Raw genomic sequence first — 21,544 nt, forward strand, 5'->3', positions numbered from 1 at the left:
TGTAGTACAGGTAGTTCAACAGAATTTTTGATCTTTATGATTTTGTTTACCATTAACATTTGGTCTATATACATAAGTATGCACTCTGTTTCTGATACAGCAAAAATAATGCTGACTACGTAAATAAATTTACAGATTTGCAATGAGCTTGAGGTGAGTGAAGAAGAGCTACACGAGTACTCTCTGACTAACAACACCACACACATCAGCAAATTCAAACTTCGACAGAGGGCCCTCCATGTGTTTCAGGGTTTGTTAAGACTAATGTTTAGTTAAAAATCAAGTTTCTAAGGACTTCAGCATTTTATTGAATTTGATGCATTTGCTAACATTCTTCTAAAGACATTCACAAAATTGAATGTTATATATGATACAGACGCTATGTATGTAACAGAAAATTGTGAGTTAGTTTTAGATACACTAATGAGCCAAGCTAAATTTCTTTTTTTTTTTTTTCAGCATACACTCCTTCAAATTCTTTGAGCACTTGAACAGTTATTTCTGTTGCAGTATTGTATGTTCCTTACTGACATTGTTTCACATACAGGGGAGGAGGAACATACTCAGAGAGTATGAGGAGGAAGTACAGTTACCTGCAAAGTTCATGCTGTTTAGATTATACAACCTAAAATTGTAGGCTGGATTGGTACTGTAACCTGGATACCTTCCTTTCTTTGAAAATGTGCTACTTGAACAAACCTGTGGTGCATTTGAATCTTTCAACCCATGACAACTCTTTCACCTGTTTCTTCCAAACTGGACAGAGGCTCTCCCAAAATACTGATGTGCTGGAGCCTATTCCATCTACTTCCTGGGGCATATTGCCCAGTTGCAATTGATAAACCGTTCATACTAAATGGCAAGCACGCCTGGAAACTCATTGGATGGTGGAGATTGGTGAGCACTAGCTGGTGGCTGGTGGATGCCACAAGTTCCATGCAAACATGAACGTAAGATATGTTCCAGTGAATACCGTGTAACACCATGGTGGGATACTGTGTAATACTGTGCTAGAATGTTAAACAATGGAAAATCCAGAATGGAATTCAGATATTGTTGTTATGGTGGAATTTTGTGTGACACAACAAGAAATGGAAACCTTGGCTTAGCCATCTGGATCAGGATTATGATACACAAACTTCTTCAAAAAGAAAATTTCAAATGGATGTGCTCTGTACTGAATGGAGGGATGCTTCTTGAGGCGAAATAGTCATTGCTGGGCAACCTCTGGAGCAGCTGCTACACACCAGTGGCTTGAGTATAGCTGTGGTGCTCAGTTTGACTAACATCACCTTCCCTAGCTTGTTGTGGAATGTAAATGTGTCTCACATAGTCAAATAGTATCACAGCCAACAGCTCAAATGATACATTAGGAAATGTCTGCACCCAAAGGCCTCAAATATGTTATACTTATTAGCAACGGATAGACTGTTACTCACAACAGAGATGACACATTCTGTTGCAAACAGGCACAATGGAAAGACTGTCACACATTGAGCTTTCAGCCAAAGCCTTCTTTAGAAATTAAACACCTATTCTCTCTCTCTCTCTCTCTCTCTCTCTCTCTCTCTCTCTCTCTCTCTATCACACACACACACAAGCGCGCGCGCACACACACACACACACACACACACACACACACACACACACACACACACACACACAAGCAAGCACACCTCATGCACGTGATTGCTATCTCTGGCTGCTGCAGCCAGAAGCTGGAGGTAGCAGCCATAAGTGTGTGGAGTGTACTTGCTTGTGTGAATGTGTGTTTTCCTTTTGAAGAAGGATGTGACAAAAGCTCAATGTGAACAGTCCTTTTGTTGTGCCTGTCTGCAACTGAGTGTGCCATCTTTATGGGGAGTAGCTATCTTATCTTTTTTGTAATATTGTTGATATTCAAACCTGCTCTTTAAGTCGTCGTTTTTCATGTTCCAAACTAATCAGCAGTAGTAGGTACTTATAGAATACACTCCGCTTTCCAGAACTGAATTATTATCATAAAGGGGATAGAAGGCATCTTTGAGTAGTCCTCCCCGTATTACATTTTGAAAATGCTGGGTACATTGAAATACATAATGATAACCCACTGATTCAAATGGCAACAGCAAATTGGGTATTACAGCCACTAAGCACAAGATTTTTGAAGGGTATCCCATGTAATGTCAAAAACACACCAAAGTTATTTACAATAATTTCTGTAAAAAATGTGGGAAACCCATATGTGAGGGGTAAGCTAAACCATCTGTCTGTTGCATTACATGCTTGAATAATCATTCAGTGTGGAGTAGAGAAGCAGAAGATTCAGGGTATCAAAATTACAAAATTAATACCGGAAGCAGATGGGGGGGGGGGGGGGGGGGGACCTATGTAAGGCTCAGTAACCACCAACATAATCTTCACCTCTGCTTCCAAATTTAATTCAGCAACACTGACAGTTTCTCCCAGAACTATTACTAAAGCCAGGTCACTCCAGAGTTACCAAAAAAAAGCCCAATCAATGTGTCCTTGGCCTAGAAATAAACTATATTTCTGAGGAAGAAGTTTCTAAAAAGAAGAAGAAGGAAGAAGTGTTGTGCTGCGCCAAAGAGGAAAGGTTGTATGATTGTATGCCATCTGATAGCAGAAGATTGGTGTTATCAGCCCCTCCCCCCCCCCCCCCCCCCCCCCCCCCCCTCCTGCCATCCATGCAACCCTCCCCCCCACACGCACATACATACAGTGAGAGAGAGAGAGAGAGAGAGAGAGAGAGAGAGAGAGAGAGAGAGAGGGGGGGGGGGGGGGAGGATTGGTTTTGGTGGCTTGCTACATTGCCCCAACACTCACTGCAGCCCAGCTGGAATGAGGGGTTGTGTTGTGTTTTGTTGGAAAGGTGTGAAAGTAAGTTGGGGATAAGGAAGGAGAGGGTAGGGTGGACAGGAGGGTGGTTGGTGGTTGGTGGTTGGGAGGAAGAGGCATTACAGAAACTCATTATATGCAGTTCAATACTTCTCATAAAACATCAGAAACTGTAAAAATAGTTTACTCAAACAATGAAGTACGAGGGCATTTCGAAAAGTAAAGATACAATGGCTCACATTCCTGAAATAGAACATTTATTTAGAAAACGTCAGTTACATCTTATTAACTGGATTATTTGTTATTTTTCGACATAATCACCCCGTTATCAAAACATTTGTTAAGTCGGTGCACAGGCTTTTGTATCTCACAGCCTGTTGTCGGAACCACATTTCAACTTCATCTTTGATCTCTTCATCGTCGTGGAATGATTTTCCACCAAGATGTGACTTCAGGTAACGGAAGACTTGGAAGTCGGTGGGTGCAAGGTCCGGGCTGTATGGCGGATGGTCCAATACGCCCCATTTGAATTGTTTGAGTAGTGCTTTGGTTACAAGCGCTGTGTGAGGCCAAGCGTTGTCACGAAGCAGGCGGACTCCACTTGTCAGCATTCCTCTGCGTTTGTTTTGAATTGCCCTTCAAAGACGTTTAAAGTGTGGCAATATGCAGCAGCATTAATTGTCGTTTCAGGAGGCATAAATTCCAATAGAAGAATGCCTTGTCTGTCCCAAAAACCAGAAGCCATGATTTTCTTTGCTGAAATCGACATTTTGCATTTCTTGACTTTTGGTGAATTCGAATGGCACCATTGCATTGATTGTTGCTTGGATTCAGGTGTATGGTGATAAACCCATGTCTCATCACCCGTCACAATGTGATCAAGGAACTCATCACCTGCTTCAGCATAGCATGTGAGGAAGTTGAGTGCAAAGCCCATCCTTTTCTTTTGTGTTCTTCTGTTAACAATTTTGGAACCCAGCGCGCATACAATTTCCTGTACCCTAACTTGACAGTCACAATGTCATAAAGAGTTGTCATTGACACGTCCGGTATGATCTGTTGCAATTCGTTCAATGTGAGATGTCTATTCGCACAAATTGCATCCTATGTTTTCTGAAGAAGGGCATCAGAGATCACAGATGGCCGACCTGTTCTTTGTTCGTCATGAACATCGGTCCTACCTTCAGAAAAATGACGACAGCATTTCGTTACATTTTGTCGATTCATAATGTTCCCATAAACAAAAACAATTTCTTTGTGAATAACGTATGCCAGAGCGCACTTCGCATTTGGTGGGATTCTGAATCGGTGCAGTCATTTTAAACGCGACCTACTCCGACCAGAAGCAACGTTCAACTGCCGAACGACCGCGAGAAGAAAGCTAACGGTTCAAGGTTAACACCAGTGTTGCCAACTTGCTCGCCAAAACTCTTCTGTTCCTTTGGCGTACGGTGTATCTTTACTTTCCGAAATACCCTCATACAAGAAGTGGAAAATGTTACATTGTAGGGACTAAAGACAGGTCAGTCAGAAAACCCACATGACTAGAAATAAAGAAGCACCTGAATTCAGCTTCACATATGGCAGACATGACCAATTCTACAAATAATTTAAAATTAAGTAGCTAGCTTATTATGCAGTTTTTGAATCAGTAAGAAACTATAAACTGATTTTTTGAATAAGGTCAACTTTCGGAGATAGTATTTTCAATAGCTAGAATTACGTTATAAGAATTATATCTGTGGACAAGAAGTGTACTACATGCTTGGATATGCAAATGAGTGGTATATCAACACATCTTCACACAGTATGAGGCTCATTGAGCAAGTAATGCAGCACTTTTTTTAAAAAAGCTTTATTCAGGACACCAATGCATCATATTATTCCTCACTTTTTTGGTTACAAAACCCTATTTTTTAACACAATCTCCACTCAATGTGACGGCCTTACACCATCTTACTGGAAGGCCTTTATGCCCATATGGTACCACTCTACTGGCCTAGATGAGAACCAATGTCTTGCTGCATCAATAATCTCCCCATCATCCATGTACTGATTCCCAAAGGGTGCATACTTCATTTGGCCACTGTAGGTGTGAGATCAGAGCAGTAGGGTAGATGAAGAATAACAGTCCAGTGAAGTTTTGTAAGCTCCCCTCAGATGCGCAGACTTGTGTAAGCCCTTGCATTGTTGTGGAGAAGGAGAAGTTTGCTTGCATTTTTGTGGCAACAAAGACCTGAAGTCCAACATTGCAGGAGTCACAGCTATGTACGGCCAACAGGCACGCGGGAGATCAGACAGGTCTGCACCTATGAGTAGAGATGCTCTGGTTTTCTACCAGAAGAAACTCAGTGACAGCTCTCTGCTTGGAATGTATCCCTGTTACAGGTGCCATTTTGAAGACTACATATAGCACTGCCACCTAGCAGAATTCATGAAACTATAGACACTGAAATGGGAATGTTCCACGATGTCCGACACAAATTCTGCACTTTTTTTCAATTGCAAGAAGCTGGAAAAAAATGTGTTACATTACTTATTGAATGCCCCTCATGAATCGGAGTAATGCCATCTTTATTCTGTAAGTAAAGAAAAATTATGCTGTGGGTTTCTCATGCAGAGATTGCATTTGAATTGTGTTTGTTTGATAGAAAATCATGTTATGGCTTATGTAAGATGGAGAAACATCTACCGGCACTTGTGCATTTAGACAGTGACAGGATTGTAGCTTATCAACTCTGCATTTTATCATTCTGTAATATTATTGCTCATTGGTCAGAACCCCATGACAGAATATGGAATTGATGGGTTCAGGAGGACCATACTAAATGCTATGCAGCATTTCTGTGGCCTCATATTACTGCCCATTGTTGAGTCGGTTCTGCAAAGTCATGCAGCCTTCAGTCAGGAAAACATGTGCCCTTACAGACCATGTAATGATGTCTTAAACACCATGATATATCAGCATGATGACAAGTCTTGCAGCTTCCGTTGACACAGCAACAGAAGCAGCAAGAAGCATGCTGGCAGTGGTGCACCTAGTGACAGCACGGGACACAAAAATGTCACAATGTCATCAGTCCCAGTGCTCCATACAGTGTGACAAGGGATGTACGTGTATGGGGAGGCTCTGAGGAGAACAAACAGTACCAAACTGCATTTGTCATCATCATATGGGCCCAGCACCTCGCGTTGGTGTATGGTGCCATTGGGTACACAACTCGATCGCCTGTGGTTTACATAGCTAGTAATTTTGACAGCAGCTGTTATGTTTCTGACATATTGACCCTTTCACTGCTACAGACATGCTTTTTGCATTCCATGCTGAGGCAGCTTTTGTTATGGCTGTATTGCTTGCCAAATCCTGGTAACAGTGCTGAGAGATGGTGTTCTGGCCAATATGAAATACTTACCATCCAATTTTTTGGAAACTATTTAGCGGAAAAATTTGAGTTTTACATAGCTTACAGTCTGATACCTTCAATCAAGAAAGAATTGAATTTCTCTTATTTTTCTGTCACACTTACTATGCTGCATCAAATTAAGTAAACATTGCACAAAATTTTAAAGATTTTGCGTTACATAAACTTTGTATATGGTTAATTTTAGCTCATACATTGCAGTGAATGGACTGTAGATAAGATATTGAAATTTTATTTAAAATTGAGAGAAGAAGAATGCTTTATTTCATTCTTGAGTTATTTGGCTTTACATCCAAAGGACAGTCACATGTGACGCATCCATTCATATCCTTGCACATCGTGAATCGTGTGGTCATAAACATCTTCGTATCTCATAAATGACTGAAGATATGGAAGCAAGGGTTTTTGCAAATGACCACACTTAATAAAATACATATGTTGTATGATAAATACTCGAAACTTTTTTATTCACTGAGATATGGAACTAACTTGCTTGCAGCTGTGAGAGGTCAGTGGCTTGGGACACTTCCAGATGCCTGTAGCACTGAAAGAAAATCCAAGCAGTGTGCTTATACAAGTCCACAACACCTGGGGAATGGCATAGCAGGACGTGTATACACACCTGCAGCAGTAAAAGGGTTAAGGCTGCTGGTTGTGCCCTATCTTTGAGGTCTCTGTGATGTTATCTTCCAACAATATAAGGCAAGAATGCATGTTGTTCATGCTGTATTGATCTACATCTATACAGGAGCTGTTTGACTGTTGCCTTCACCACCCCATATTCCCAAGATATTTCACAAATTGAAAACATCTGCTCACAGATTCTCAAGAGACCATCACATCTCCATTTGCCAATCACTACTGTTGGTGAATTTGGGCATGGTGTTGAAGCACCATGGAATTACATATCCATATCTGAATGTCATTTTGACTCAATGTCCCGCCAGATAAAAGCGATTACTGCTGCAATAGTTGGGTGTTCTATGATTTAAATTTCACATCCTGTTTTCCCTCAGATCAATTCCACAAAGGTAAATCATTTTGTTTTAACTGAGGAAACTCTTCTTATTAGGCATATGATGATGACCACTCTCTGTACTGTGGGCATGAATACGCCTTTGTCACATTAAGACAAGGGTTGAGTAAACTTTCAGTTGACTCTGTGCTGATAATGAGAAGAGTGATGATACAAATGGCTTAAAAAGATTAGCACATTTTGCCCTGTGATGATACAAATGGCTTAAAAAGATTAGCACATTTTGCCCTGTGAGTAATTTAAAAATTTCTAAGTACACCATAAATTCTTGTGCTTCTACCACTATTGTTTATGAAACATGGCTGAATGGTTGCAGAACAGTTAGCAGATGACAAGATATTTGACATCCATGCCTCATCTAAACAGATGGCTATCAGAGGATAGCATGCTTTATGTAGTGAAGTAAGCATCAACCTGGGATCCAAGTGAGACCAGACCACCATGCAGCAGAAAGATTCAAGTGTTTTGAGGTTCATTGAAGATTTCTGCAAATGGGAAATGGAAGAAGACAACTTGTGTGTTTGTGCTAACACTCAGACTTGCTCAATTCAGATTGAAATGAGTACTGTAGCATTGTGAACCACTACATTACGTTCTTCCTTTTAAGCAGGACCATTTAACCCATTACATCAAACTAATGATCATGTCATTATATGTCATCTTCCACAGAATGCTTGCTTGACCACTAGTACCACACAATGTTTGCATGTTGATGGTAGCAGGTCATTAATTTGAGGATTCATGGTCTCTATGGGCAGTACAGAAAGTTCCAACAAAAACTGTTATGATTTCCGAGATTGACCTGGTTTAACATACAAGCACTCTTCCAGCTACCCAGCCTCTTTGACAATTCAGTTCCTGCACTCTAGAAGAAGTTCAATAGACAACATGTCTGAGCACCAAAACGTTTCTTCTGACATCAGCATAGTTGATGACTACTTCTCAGCTGATGATGGTGTCTTTCTCATTGGAATGTGACAAAACCACTTCCTTATATGGCTCCATAAACTTTCCCAGTGTAATAATTGGTTTATTGATATAAGGTCTCCAACCAGAACATGTCATCATCTGGGCACAATATTTTGGCAGTCCACCTGGCCGCCATCTTCAGGAGAGTAGGCCGTCGCACTATCTTGCCGGAACTGAGATCAAACACGCCGTTGCCACTCATCTATACACCGACTGTGGGTCCACCGTGTGTGTGCGAGCATAACTGCCCTCTAGTGACAGGCACAACAGTGCACTGCTGAAGAAAGCACGCGGAAATGATAAATCGATATCAAACACTGTTGACAGTTTTTGAAGACTGAAACAAGGACTGTTGTTCTTAATATCAAACAGAACAAGGTTCCATCTCTTACTTTAAGGATACCCGTTATCTCTATTTATAATATTGTCAGATAGCCAGATTGCAATGGCTTCTTTTTCTTCACAGCCCCAATATCCCGACATTGGGACAACACTTGTGCCTCATTGTACAGCATATTATGTTGTTTAGTACAACAATGTTCTGCCACTGCAAATTTTTCTGGCTGAAATAAACACATGTGGTGATAATGCTCCATGCAGCGATCCAGGACTGCATGAATCGTTTGTTCAGTATATAGACTCCCGCAATGCCAGGGACGCTTGCAGACCCCGGGTTTTCTCAAACCCAAATCTTCCTTCACTGAGCCCAGCAGAGCTCTGGTGTTAGCTGACAGATGGAATACACTTTTAAACTCTAATTTCTTTAAAATTCTTCCTATTTTTGAAGATATGATCCCCACAAAAGCTAGGAATGCCACCAATTTGTTTGTATCTGCTGTTGGTTCTCACAAAGGTCCAACCTGTAGAGCACGACATGTCAGATTGTCAGTATAACCATTCTGAACACAGCTTTTACATGATTGTGTTTTTGTGTCAAACTATCTGCATCTGATATGACATAAGCTCTTTTTACCTATGTACGTAGAACCCCGTTTTATTGGTATTACAACTTGATGCATTAAGATATCAGTATGTATGCATGGGCTTACGATAAACACTATGTCCTAATGTCCCATCATCCCTTCTGTAGACCAAGACATTTGAAAAATGGATGTTTTCCATCATTTTCAACTTCCATGGTTAATGTTGGGTTGCAGACATTTAAATGATCTAGGAAATGATCCAGAACATTCCTCACATGTGGCCATGCCATAAACGTATCGTCAGTGTATCTCCAGAAGCAAGTTTGTTTCAAGAACACCATCTTCAGTGCCATGTCCTCAAAATCTTCCATAAACAAATTGGCAACTATGGGGGAAAGTATTCGTCATTAAATAAAAAATACGTTGACTTCAGCACATGGGGACAAAGCTTAGTTGTTTCTTCATCCAATTTTTCACCAATTAACTGCAAAGAATCTCCAAGAGGAACTCTGGTAAACAGACACAACATCAAAACTAACGATAGAATCTTTGGGACTAAGACACAAAGATTTCGAACACTGAATAAAAATCAGAGAATTGGAAATATGATGTTCGCATTTCTTCCAGCAGACAAGGGAAGCACAATGGTTTTCCTCTCATGGGATAATTATGTGGGTAAAATGGATCTTTTACTTGCAGACTCGGCATACCAAAGATTGCAGAACGATCTGTCTGAACATATAAAATGCAAGTTGCTTTCACTTTTGAAGAAGAGTTCATTATCTGACAATGTTGTCAAAAAAACTTATATCTGGTGCTGCAGTCCCACCGAGATTATACGGTTTGTCTAAGGTACACAAGCAAGGTGTTCCTCTTCGGCCTATTGTTTGCAGTTTGGGTGCTCCTACTTACAAGGTAGCCAAGTATTTACCATCCTTTCTCAGTTCCCATGTCGGAAAATGTGAATATCATATTTCCAATTCTCTGGTTTTTATTCAGTGTGTGAAGTCTTTGTGTCTCAGTCCCATGGATCTGCTCATTAGTTTTGATGTTGTGTCTCTACCAGAGTTCCTCTTGAAGAGTCTTTGCAGTTAATTGGCGAAAAATTGGATGAAGAAACAACTAAGCTTTGTTGCCATGTTTTAACATCGACATATTTGTTTTAATGACAAATACTTTGAACAAACTGACAGAGTCGCCAATTTGTTAATGGAAGATTTTGAGGATACGGCACTGAAGACGGCATTCGTAAAACCAAGCTGTTTCTGGAGATACATTGCCGATCCGTTTGTGGTATGCCCACATAGGAGGGATGCTCTGAATTGTTTCCTAGGTCATTTTAATTGTCTGCACACCAAAATTAAGTTCACAGTGGAGGTTGAAAACCATGTAAAACTTCCGTTTTTAGATGTCTTTGTCTAGAGGATGGATGATGGGACATTAGGACATAGTGTTTATTGGAAGCCCACGCATACGGACCGATATCTTCGTACATCAATTTGTCATCCATTGTACCAACGCAATGGGGTTTTATGTTCATTGGTAAAAAGAGCTTATGCCATATCAGATGCAGATAATTTGACACAAGAACTGGATCATCTAAAAGCTGTGTTCAAGCAGAATGTTATACTGACATCAGATCTGTCATGCTCTACAGATTGGACCTTTGCGGGAACTAACAGAAGATACAAACAAATTGGTGGCATTCCTATATTTTGCGAGGATCAAATATAGGAAGAATTTTAAAGAAATTAGATATTAAAAGTGTATTCTGTCCACCGACTAAGACCAGAGCTCTGCTGGGCTCAGTGAAGGATGATTTGGGTTTGAGAAAACCTAGGGCCTACAAGATTCCCTGGCATTGCGGGAAAGTCTATATTGGACAAATGATTCACACAGTCCAGAATCGCTGCATGGAGCATCATCATCACATGCATTTATTTCAGCCAGAAAAATCTGAGTGTTGATACATTGTCTTACTGAAGGACATAAAATGTTGTTTGATGAGACACAAGTGGTTGCTCCTGTACATCTACATCTACATTGATACTCCGCAAGCCACCCAACGGTGTGTGGCGGAGGGCACTTTACGTGCCACTGTCATTACCTCCCTTTCCTGTTCCAGTCGCGTATGGTTCGCGGGAAGAACGACTGTCTGAAAGCCTCCGTGCGCGCTCTAATCTCTCTAATTTTACATTCGTGATCTCCTCGGGAGGTATAAGTAGGGGGAAGCAATATATTCGATACCTCATCCAGAAACGCACCCTCTCGAAACCTGGACAGCAAGCTACACCGCGATGCAGAGCGTCTCTCTTGCAGAGTCTGCCACTTGAGTTTATTAAACATCTCCGTAACGCTATCACGGTTACCAAACAACCCGGTGACGAAATGCGCCGCTCTTCTTTGGATCTTTTCTATCTCCTCCGTCAACCCGACCTGGTATGGATCCCACACTGATGAGCAATACTCAAGTATAGGTCGAACGAGTGTTTTGTAAGCCACCTCCTTTGTTGATGGACTACATTTTCTAAGCACTCTCCCAATGAATCTCAACCTGGTACCCGCCTTACCAACAATTAATTTTATATGATCATTCCACTTCAAATCGTTCCGTACGCATACTCCCAGATATTTTACAGAAGTAACTGCTACCAGTGTTTGTTCCGCTATCATATAATCATACAATAAAGGATCCTTCTTTCTATGTATTCGCAATACATTACATTTGTCTATGTTAAGGGTCAGTTGCCACTCCCTGCACCAAGTGCCTATCCGCTGCAGATCTTCCTGTATTTCGCTACAATTTTCTAATGCAGCAACTTCTCTGTATACTACAGCATCATCCGCGAAAAGCCGCATGGAACTTCCGACACTATCTACTAAGTCATTTATATATATTGTGAAAAGCAATGGTCCCATAACACTCCCCTGTGGCACGCCAGAGGTTACTTTAACGTCTGTAGACGTCTCTCCATTGATAACAACATGCTGTGTTCTGTTTGCTAAAAACTCTTCAATCCAGCCACACAGCTGGTCTGATATTCCGTAGGCTCTTACTTTGTTTATCAGGCGACAGTGCGGAACTGTATCGAACGCCTTCCGGAAGTCAAGAAAAATAGCATCTACCTGGGAGCCTGTATCTAATATTTTCTGGGTCTCATGAACAAATAAGGCGAGTTGGGTCTCACACGATCGCTGTTTCCGGAATCCATGTTGATTCCTACATAGTAGATTCTGGGTTTCCAGAAATGACATGATACGCGAGCAAAAAACATGTTCTAAAATTCTACAAGAGATCGACGTAAGAGATATAGGTCTATAGTTTTGCGCATCTGCTCGACGACCCTTCTTGAAGACTGGGACTATCTGTGCTCTTTTCCAATCATTTGGAACCCTCCGTTCCTCTAGAGACTTGCGGTACACGGCTGTTAGGAGGGGGGCAAGTTCTTTCGCGTACTCTGTGTAGAATCGAATTGGTATCCCGTCAGGTCCAGTGGACTTTCCTCTATTGAGTGATTCCAGTTGCTTTTCTATTCCTTGGACACTTATTTCGATGTCAGCCATTTTTTCGTTTGTGCGAGGATTTAGAGAAGGAACTGCAGTGCGGTCTTCCTCTGTGAAACAGCTTTGGAAAAAGGTGTTTAGTATTTCAGCTTTACGCGTGTCATCTTCTGTTTCAATGCCATCATCATCCCGTAGTGTCTGGATATGCTGTTTCGAGCCACTTACTGATTTAACGTAAGACCAGAACTTCCTAGGATTTTCTGTCAAGTCGGTACATAGAATTTTACTTTCGAATTCAGTGAACGCTTCACGCATAGCCCTCCTTACGCTAACTTTGACATCGTTTAGCTTCTGTTTGTCTGAGAGGTTTTGGCTGCGTTTAAACTTGGAGTGGAGCTCTCTTTGCTTTCGCAGTAGTTTCCTAACTTTGTTGTTGTACCACGGTGGGTTTTTCCCGTCCCTCACAGTTTTACTCGGCACGTACCTGTCTAAAACGCATTTTACGATTGCCTTGAACTTTTTCCATAAACACTCAACATTGTCAGTGTCGGAACAGAAATTTTCGTTTTGATCTGTTAGGTAGTCTGAAATCTGCCTTCTATTACTCTTGCTAAACAGATAAACCTTCCTCCCTTTTTTTATATTCCTATTAACTTCCATATTCAGGGATGCTGCAACGGCCTTATGATCACTGATTCCCTGTTCTGTACATACAGAGTCGAAAAGTTCGGGTCTGTTTGTTATCAGTAGGTCCAAGATGTTATCTCCACGAGTCGGTTCTCTGTTTAATTGCTCGAGGTAATTTTCGGATAGTGCACTCAGTATAATGTCACTCGATGCTCTGTCCCTACCACCCGTCCTAAACATCTGAGTGTCCCAGTCTATATCTGGTAAATTGAAATCTCCACCTAAGACTATAACATGCTGAGAAAATTTATGTGAAATGTATTCCAAATTTTCTCTCAGTTGTTCTGCCACTAATGCTGCTGAGTCGGGAGGTCGGTAAAAGGAGCCAATTATTAACCTAGTTCGGTTGTTTAGTGTAACCTCCACCCATAATAATTCACAGGAACTATCCACTTCTACTTCACTACAGGATAAACTACTACTAACAGCGATGAACACTCCACCACCGGTTGCATGCAATCTATCCTTTCTAAACACCGTCTGTACCTTTGTAAAAATTTCGGCAGAATTTATCTCTGGCTTAAGCCAGCTTTCTGTACCTATAACGATTTCAGCTTCGGTGCTTTCTATCAGCGCTTGAAGTTCCGGTACTTTACCAACGCAGCTTCGACAGTTGACAATTACAATACCGATTGCTGCTTGGTCCCCGCATGTCCTGACTTTGCCCCACACCCGTTGAGGCTGTTGCCCTTTCTGTACTTGCCCAAGGCCATCTAACCTAAAAAACCGCCCAGCCCACGCCACACAACCCCTGCTACCCGTGTAGCCGCTTGTTGCGTGTAGTGGACTCCTGACCTATCCAGCGGAACCCGAAACCCCACCACCCTATGGCGCAAGTCGAGGAATCTGCAGCCCACACGGTCGCAGAACCGTCTCAGCCTCTGATTCAGACCCTCCACTCGGCTCTGTACCAAAGGTCCGCAGTCAGTCCTGTCGACGATGCTGCAGATGGTGAGCTCTGCTTTCATCCCGCTAGCGAGACTGGCAGTCTTCACCAAATCAGATAGCCGCCGGAAGCCAGAGAGGATTTCCTCCGATCCATAGCGACACACATCATTGGTGCCGACATGAGCGACCACCTGCAGATGGGTGCACCCTGTACCCTCCATGGCATCCGGAAGGACCCTTTCCACATCTGGAATGACTCCCCCCGGTATGCACACGGAGTGCACATTGGTTTTCTTCCCCTCTCTTGCTGCCATTTCCCTAAGGGGCCCCATTACGCGCCTGACGTCGGAGCTCCCAACTACCAGTAAGCCCACCCTCTGCGACTGCCCGGATCTTGCAGACTGAGGGGCAACCTCTGGAACAGGACAAGCAGCCATGTCAGGCCGAAGATCAGTATCAGCCTGAGACAGAGCCTGAAACCGGTTCGTCAGACAAACTGGAGAGGCTTTCCGTTCAGCCCTCCGGAATGTCTTTCGCCCCCTGCCACACCTTGAAACGACCTCCCACTCTACCACAGGTGAGGGATCAGCCTCAATGCGGGCAGTATCCCGGGCAACCACAGTCTTAGTCCGATCAGGGGATGCGTGGGACGAGCTGGCCGTCCCCGACAAACCCCCATCCGGACCCCCACAGTGATGCCCATTGGCAACAGCCTCAAGCTGTGTGACCGAAGCCAACACTGCCTGAAGCTGGGAGCGAAGGGATGCCAACTCAGCCTGCATCCGAACACAGCAGTTGCAGTCCCTATCCATGCTAAAAACTGTTTTGCAAAGAACGTCTGAACTAATCTACAGAGAGCGCAAACAAATCGACAAAATTTAAACGGTTATTAAAATACAAGATTGCCTAGTAAATGCAGTAATGCTGCTACTTGCGCACTGCTGACACTGCTCGGCGGCGGAAGGAGACTAAGCGAAATTACACTATTCAGGTACTAAAACACGATGCTACACTCTCAAATACTATAACACGCCCGAAATTTATGAATTAAACAATGCAAGTACCAAAAACACGCAAAGAAATTAAGAATTAAACTATGTAGCAAATGAGTGAGCTAGGAGTATACGACTTGCTGCTGCAGCTGCTTATCCAAGGGCGGCAGGGAGCACACTGTATCGCAATATTGGGATTGTGTAGTGAAAGAAGCCATTGAAATCTGTGTATCTGACAATATTATAAACTGAGATAAGGAGTATCCTTTAAGTAAGAGTTGGAGTCCTGTTCTGTTTGACATTAAGAAACAACAGTTCTTGTTTCAGTCTTCACAAACTGTCAATAGTGTTTGATATCGATTTATCATTTCCGTGAGCTTTCACCACCGATGCACTGTTGTGCCTGTCACTAAAGGGCAGTTATGTGCGCACACGTGCAGTGGACCCACAGTCGGTGTATAAAGGATCAGGTGCGGTGTGTTTGATTTCAGTCCCTGTGAGATAGTGCGATGGTCTACTCACCTGAAGAGGAGGGCCAGGTGGACCGCCGAATTATTGTGTACAGATGACGATATGTTCTGGCTGGAGACCTGATATCAGTATAAGCACTACCTTATAGTCTTCTAGATTTCTTGACACTACTGTGGACATCTGATGCTGCTATTTATCTACACAGTGAATCACAACTGTCTTATGTACTAAAGCACGCTATTGGATGGATGGCCAGAATATTATGGCTGATAGATCTGGGAAACTGCTGTAGGTGATATGGAATTTGCTCTATTTCATTAACTAAGAACTATTTTATTTTAAATAGATCTACAGAAGATTATGATTAGTCTGAGAGCTAGTTCTGCTACTGTTTCCATATGAACACCTGCTTGTATTTTGTCAGGACCAAGACAGTGTTAAATTTCTGTAGTTGACACTGGTTTCCAACACAACTTGCATTAATATCTGTACTACTCAACTTGTTAGTGTATAGTGTTTGGGTGCCAAAGGATTCCATGAGTTTCATTGTGAGCTTTCATTTTGCTGGTGTCCATGTGGTTGAAACTGTTCCAATAAGCAAAGTTACCATGAGCATTAGGAAATGTATCACTGATAGCTGGATTCGGAGATGATCACAGCGATAGAAAATCCTGTCAATCTGGTCAGACTTACGTTAAGATACCTTCTGAATCAGTTATGTGATTAATGTAAAAAAGAATGAATAAAAGAAATGATCAGGAGAAATGCACATTTGATGAGATCTGAAATTATCATATGTGTGTTGTGTTGCTGTCTTCAGTCCAGAGACTGGTTTGATGCAGCTCTCCATGCTATTCTATCCTGTGCAAGCTTCTTCATCTCCAAGTAACTAATGCAACCTATATCATTCTGAATCTCCTTAGTTATTCATCTCTTGGTCTCCCTCTATGATTTTTACCCTCCACACTGTCCTCCAATACTAAACTGGTGATCCCTTGATGCTTCAGAACGTGTCCTACCAAGCGAGCCCTTCTTCTAGTTAAGTTGTGCCACTCATTAGTTACATGATCTACCCATCTAATCTTCAGCATTCTTCTGCAGTTCCACACTTCAAAGGCTTCTATTCTCTTTTTGTCTGAACTATTATTCGTCCATGTTTCACTTCCATACATGGCTACACTCCATACAAATACTTCTGTGTGTCTCTTGTATGCACAGTATATGGACTGGTGCTGACTGCATAGCAGTTCTTTTTTGGCTGGTGTTATGCCTTCTATGTTAATAGGTATAATCATTAACTGTGGCCCTGAAAAGGGCTCAGGTATATATGTTTCTGTTGTGAAAGGATGAGCAGTCAGATTATTTTGATCATATTCTGAAGTTGCCCAGGTTACACGCGATTACTTTTATCATTCCGATCGCAGATCACTGCAATCTTCTTGGAGGCTTGTTTCATGTGCAAGTTGTGACATGCACCGACCAAAAATAGAACAAATGCTTCTCGCCATCGAAAGACCACATTTTAAATACAGAAGTGCTATTTTGTTCATCCAGATACCCAGATCTGATCCACAGAATTCATGGAGGAAAAGAACTATGAAATTCTTATTTTAGAAACAGTTAATTGCACCATTACATTACTTAATAAATCACCTGGTGCTGAATTCACTGTTAACAAACCATCCAATTTTCAAAATAAACATGTGCAGACTGTGATCGGTGATTTCAACAGCCATAGTACCATTTGGGGCTATGATCATGAAGATGAGAATGGGACAGCAGTACAAGTGTGGGCAGAAGCAAGTCACCTGACTTTAATCCATCATGCTAAACTGCCTGGATCTTTTAACAGTGGCAGTTGGAGGTGAGTTTACAATTCTGACCTAAGTTTCCGTTTTACCAGTATCAGTCAACAATGTGTAAAATCTGTCTGCTCCTCGATACCAAACTCGCAGCATAGACCAATAATGTGTCAATTATTTGCTGCCATAAGACCATAGAAGGTATCTTTCCAGAGAAGGTTTAATTTTAAGAAGGCTGATTGGTTATGATTTGTGGAATTGCTGGACATTGAAGTATCTTATATAAAACCAATACGTGATTGCTATGACACCTTCACGGCAGCTGAAAAGAGATGTTCGAGAACGTCTATTCCTTGCAGCTGTCGAATATCTTATAGCCCCGGGCTTACTTCACACCAAGCCACCCTACTAGTGGAATACAGCTACTTATTTGAAGAAAACCATTTCAGTGAAGAAACTGTGGAAACAAGGCACAATCTTATTTCCTGTATAAGGGAGGCAAAAAGGGATAAGCGGATAAAAACTATAGAAAACTTGGATCTGAAAAGAGACAGCCATAAAGCTTGGAGACTTCTGAGACACCTAAACAATTATCCGACTAAGACCATTACGCATCATAATATCACTGCCAATCGAATAGCACATCAATTACTGATGAACGGGAAGCCAACACACAAATCACAAAAACAGAAATTGCAAAGAGAAGAGCAAGAGGAGAATAATGACCTTACATCATCATTCAGCCTGGAAGAACTACAGAAGCCTATCAAACCAAGTAAAACAAAGGTAAATCAGCTGGCTTGGATGATATACGAACTGAGCAAATCGAACACTTCGACTTAAATAAAAAGAAATGGATTCTTCAACTTTTCGATAACTGTGTAAGCAGAAACCAAATTCCAAAGATATGGTGGAAGAGTCGAGTGATTGCTTTGCTGAAACCTGGCACAGACGGAAATGATCCAAAGAATTTTAGACCAGTCGCACTGTCATCTTTACAAATTGCTGGAAAGACTGATTTTGAGTCACCTATCACCTGCAATTGACCCCTCACTTATACCTCAGCAATCTGGATTTCGTCCAGGTAAAAGCTGTACTGGACAGTTGTTAAACCTCACACAGTTTATAGAAGATGGCTTTGAAGCTCGGAAGGTGACAGGAGTGGCATTTGTCGGCTATCAGAGGCATATGATACGGTCAGTCACCAGGTACTACTAGTCAAGGTCTACAATCTGACCAAAGATTTTGGACTAACAAGACTCATCACCTCCCTTCTGCAGAATCGCAGGCTCTTCATTGACTTTCAAGGACAGCATAGCCGATGGAGACTACAGAAGAATGACCTCCTGCAAGGAAGTGTTTTGGCTCCAATTCTGTTCCATATATATACAAAACGACCAACCTATAGACCCCAATGCCAGGAGCTTCTTATATGCTGACGACCTCACTCTAGCCACCCAAAGCACAGATTTTGAATCAGTGGCAAGCAACCTCATGAATGCCCTTGAAGATCTATTCAGATACTGCAACACAAACCAGCTTAAACCAAACTCTTCAAAGACCCAAGTGTGTGCTTTTCATTTGAGAAACAAGGAAGCCATATGCAAGTCGAAAATAGTATGGTTGGGGGTTGAACTGGAACGCTACGAGACTCCAAAATATCTAGGAGTGACACTTAATAGATCTCTCACTTTCAAAAAGCACTGCATGAAATGCAAGTCAAAAGTCTCCACCAGGAGCAATCTCCTATGGAATCTGTCCAAATCACAGTATGGTAGTCAACCTGAAACAAGCTGAACATCTGCAATGGCACTATGCTATTCTGTGGCAGAGTATGCCTGTCATATTTGGTATAATTCATTCATGTGAAACAGGTGGATGTAGCTGTCAACGAAACCTGCAGAATTGTAACAGGTCACTTGAAACCCACTCCAGTTGAATGGCTTTACCACCTTACAGGAATAGCACCACCACCTCTTCGAAGGGAGATAGCTGCAAACAAGGAAAGAAAGGTAGTGGAACAGGAAATTAATCATCCTCTGTATGGGCATGAACCGCATCTGCAACAACTGAAGTCAAGAAGAGTTTCCTTAGGACATCAAAGGAACTTATAAACACTGCTGAAAAAGCTAGGTTACAGCTATGGAGGGCTACAACCTATCTTCCTCCTGGTTGTAAAAGAGTTGTTGAAGTATCGCGGAGGCACGCAAGCCTCCCCACCAACGGCAAGGTCCATGGTTCATGGGGGGATGATGGCTCAAGTAGAGAGGATATAAAGCGTAGACTGAACATGGCAAGGTAAGCATTCCTGAAGAAGAGAAATTTGTTAATATCAAGTAAGAAATTTGTTAATATCAAGTATAGATTTCAGTGCCAGGAAGTCTTTTCTGAAAGTATGAATATCAAGAGCTCAGATGGCAACCCAGTTCTAAGCAAAGAAGGGAAGGCAGAAAGGTGGAAGGAGTATATAGACGGTCTATACAAGGACGATGTACTTGAGGACAATATTATGGAAATGGAAGAGGATGTAGACGAAGATGAAATGGGAGATATGATACTGCGTGAAGAGTTTGACAGAGCACTGAAAGACCTGAGTCGAAACAAGGCCCCGGGAGTAGACAACATTCCATTAGAACTACTGATGGCCTTGGGAGAGCCAGTCATGACAAAACTCTACCATATGGTGAGCAAGATGTATGAGACAGGCGAAATACCCACAGACTTCAAGAAGAATATAATAATTCCAATCCCAAAGAAAGCAGGTGTGGACAGATGTGAAAATTACCGAACTATCAGTTTAATAAGTCACAGCTGCAAAATACTAACGCGAATTCTTTACAGGCGAATGGAAAAACTGGTAGAAGCGGACCTCGGGGAAGATCAGTTTGGATTCCGTAGAAATGTTGGAACACGTGAGGCAATACTAACCTTACGACTTATCTTAGAAGAAAGATTAAGAAAAGGCAAACCTACGTTTCTAGCATTTGTAGACTTAGAGAAAGCTTTTGACAACGCTAACTGGAATACTCTCTTTCAAATTCTGAAGGTGGCAGGGGTAAAATACAGGGAGCGAAAGGCTATTTACAATTTGTACAGAAACCAGATGGCAGTTATAAGAGTCGAGGGGCATGAAAGGGAAGCAGTGGTTGGGAAAGGAGTGAGACAGGGTTGTAGCCTCTCCCTGATGTTATTCAATCTGTATATTGAGCAAGCAGTAAAGGAAACAAAAGAAAAATTCGGAGTAGGTATTAAAATTCATGGAGAAGAAGTAAAAACTTTGAGGTTCGCCGATGACATTGTAATTCTGTCAGAGACAGCAAAGGACTTGGAAGAGCAGTTGAACGGAATGGACAGTGTCTTGAAAGGAGGATATTAGATGAACATCAACAAAAGCAAAACGAGGATAATGGAATGTAGTCAAATTAAATCGGGTGTTGCTGAGGGGATTAGATTAGGAAATGAGACACTTAAAGTAGTGAAGGAGTTTTGCCATTTAGGGAGTAAAATAACTGATAATGGTCGAAGTAGAGAGGATATAAAATGTAGACTGGCAATGGCAAGGAAATCGTTTCTGAAGAAGAGAAATTTGTTAACATGGAGTATAGATTTAAGTGCCAGGAAGTCGTTTCTGAAAGTATTTGTATGGAGAGTAGCCATGTAGGGAAGTGAAACATGGACGATAACCAGTTTGGACAAGAAGAGAATAGAAGCTTTCGAAATGTGGTGCTACAGAAGAATGCTGAAGATAAGGTGGGTAGATCACGTAACTAATGTGGAGGTATTGAATAGGATTGGGGAGAAGAGAAGTTTGTGGCACAACTTGACTAGAAGAAGGGATCGGTTGGTAGGACATGTTTTGAGGCATCAAGGGATCACAAATGTAGCATTGGAGGGCAGCGTGGAGGGTAAAAATCGTAGAGGGAGACCAAGAGATCAATACACTAAGCAGATTCAGAAGGATGTAGGTTGCAGTAGGTACTGGGGGATGAAGAAGCTTGCCCAGGATAGAGTA

General features: G+C 41.9%; 1 protein-coding gene across 2 annotated transcripts in view; it reads left to right on the forward strand.

The window, feature by feature from the left end:
* LOC126481075 (N-acetylgalactosamine kinase) overlaps window positions 1-21,544 on the forward strand; it is a 92,725-nt gene that overhangs the window by 54,911 nt on the left and 16,270 nt on the right. For both annotated transcript variants that reach the window (XM_050104561.1, XM_050104562.1), the window contains exon 8: window positions 136-250. In XM_050104561.1, coding sequence (XP_049960518.1) covers window positions 136-250 — 115 coding nt within the window. The remainder of the gene's footprint in view (window positions 1-135; window positions 251-21,544) is intronic.

This window comes from Schistocerca serialis, chromosome 5, assembly GCF_023864345.2.
Source record: "Schistocerca serialis cubense isolate TAMUIC-IGC-003099 chromosome 5, iqSchSeri2.2, whole genome shotgun sequence".
In the NCBI taxonomy this organism is placed as follows: domain Eukaryota; kingdom Metazoa; phylum Arthropoda; class Insecta; order Orthoptera; family Acrididae; genus Schistocerca; species Schistocerca serialis.